The sequence below is a fragment of the Otolemur garnettii genome, unplaced genomic scaffold (assembly GCF_000181295.1).
Source record: "Otolemur garnettii isolate 467f Iridium unplaced genomic scaffold, OtoGar3 scaffold00112, whole genome shotgun sequence".
Lineage (NCBI taxonomy): Eukaryota > Metazoa > Chordata > Mammalia > Primates > Galagidae > Otolemur > Otolemur garnettii.
The window spans coordinates 1,640,012-1,641,574 of record NW_003852507.1 but is presented as its reverse complement, the minus strand read 5'-3'; the positions used below and the strand labels follow the sequence as shown (position 1 = coordinate 1,641,574).

The window sequence follows — 1,563 nt, the reverse complement described above, 5'->3', positions numbered from 1 at the left end:
AAACAAAGAAGCTCTGTAGTCCCTGGGACACTCAAACCTTCCTTAGGTAAGTAGAATTTAAACTGTTGCTGCTGAATAATAGAGAGGATATATGAACAACAAGGCCCTTTTTCACTGTGAAGTTTGGGTTTTCTTACTGTAGCCCAAATAAAACCCAAGGCCTGAGTTTCTATGAGGCTAACCAGAATTCCATAAGGGCCCGTGCTCACCTTCCGCTTGGGTTCTACATGGAGCAGCAGGTTGTTGACGATGTCCAGGATCATGGCATACTGAGCGGGGTTGGTAGAGATTTCCAGCTCATGATGGATAAGGGTGAAGGTATCCACAGCCCCTACGTAATTGTTATCAACTAAATAAGATGTTCAAGTTTCTCCCTAAATAGCTAGCTACTCCATCTCCTAACCCACGTTAGGTCTATTCCTGTTAGTCAACTCCACAGAATGGGCTGAGAGATACTCATGGGTAGAAAACATTTCAAAATCATAAACAAAGCCTATTCATCCCACTTCCCTCCAAGAGTATAGGTTGTTCTCTCATAGCAGAACTTCTCTCATAGTAGAGCAAAGAGAAATGGTAAGCACAACGGGATTTCTAATAACTATGTCTCAAAACCAGTAAGGAAATAACTACTTTCACAAGTTCCCTAGTTCCTCCCAAAAGCCTTTCATGCCCTGAATACCTTCCTGCTTCTTTAGGAGATCTTCCTTTTCCTGGTTCTCATGAACCTCAGGTGGCTTAATCTGAGTTGCTAGTTCTGGATCAATGTCATGGCTGTAACTAATATAGTACATTCGGCAGCTGCAACGTGAAATGATCCGCTGGACTTGCTGGGCTTGCTGTGCCTCAGCTGGCTGGTTCCAATCTGAAAGAGGTGGGAAAGAAATAAAAGAAAGACATTTTCAATAAAAATAATGAGAGCCTCCCAGCTATGTGTGATGTCTAGGGAACTCCAGAAACATTGCTTTCAATGTCTAGCACAAAATGATCCTACTCTAGCATACACTAATGTTAAGAATAGGAAAGGAAATGGACCCCTTTGGGGTGCACGTCTTCTTCTAACCATTTGATGAAGAGGAAGGGAAGAGCTGACCTGTGGTTGTGGTAACCATGCCACCCACTGCCTGTCCACTCTCCATCAGCTCCTGCACAGAGTCCAGACTACGCTGCCGGTGCTCCTCAATGTTCTTCACCTGAAGAAAGAGACACAGGCACTGTTAGCTCTCAGGCAAACAGTGGCTTGCCCTGGCCCACTGGGTCACATCTCTGTGTTTCAAATAGTTACACTTACTATCTAGCTAGACCTCTACTGCCTGGAATGGCTTGACGGATCTCTAATGGTAAGGGATATTTGGCTCTCTCTTTTGCCCCAAACCACCCAAATTCTCCAACCCAATTGAGTTATATGCACACTTGGCCAGGCCTGCAGGTCTTGAGCCAGAAAAACAATGAGCTAGGTTAAAACCAAATCACGTATGTCATGGGCAAAATATTTCATTAAAAAAAAAACAACAAGGGCAGCACCTGTGGCTTAATGAGTAGGGCGCCAGCCCCATATACCAAGGG

General features: G+C 44.5%; 1 protein-coding gene across 4 annotated transcripts in view; it reads right to left on the bottom strand.

Moving 5' to 3' along the window:
* Positions 1-1,563, bottom strand: part of KIAA0100 (KIAA0100 ortholog) — a 37,707-nt gene that overhangs the window by 7,442 nt on the left and 28,702 nt on the right. For all 4 annotated transcript variants that reach the window (XM_023517487.1, XM_023517488.1, XM_012809755.2 and 1 more), the window contains 3 exons: positions 1,091-1,190; positions 680-862; positions 210-331 (listed from right to left, as the gene is read on the bottom strand). In XM_023517487.1, the coding sequence (XP_023373255.1) occupies positions 210-331; positions 680-862; positions 1,091-1,190 (405 nt within the window). The remainder of the gene's footprint in view (positions 1-209; positions 332-679; positions 863-1,090; positions 1,191-1,563) is intronic.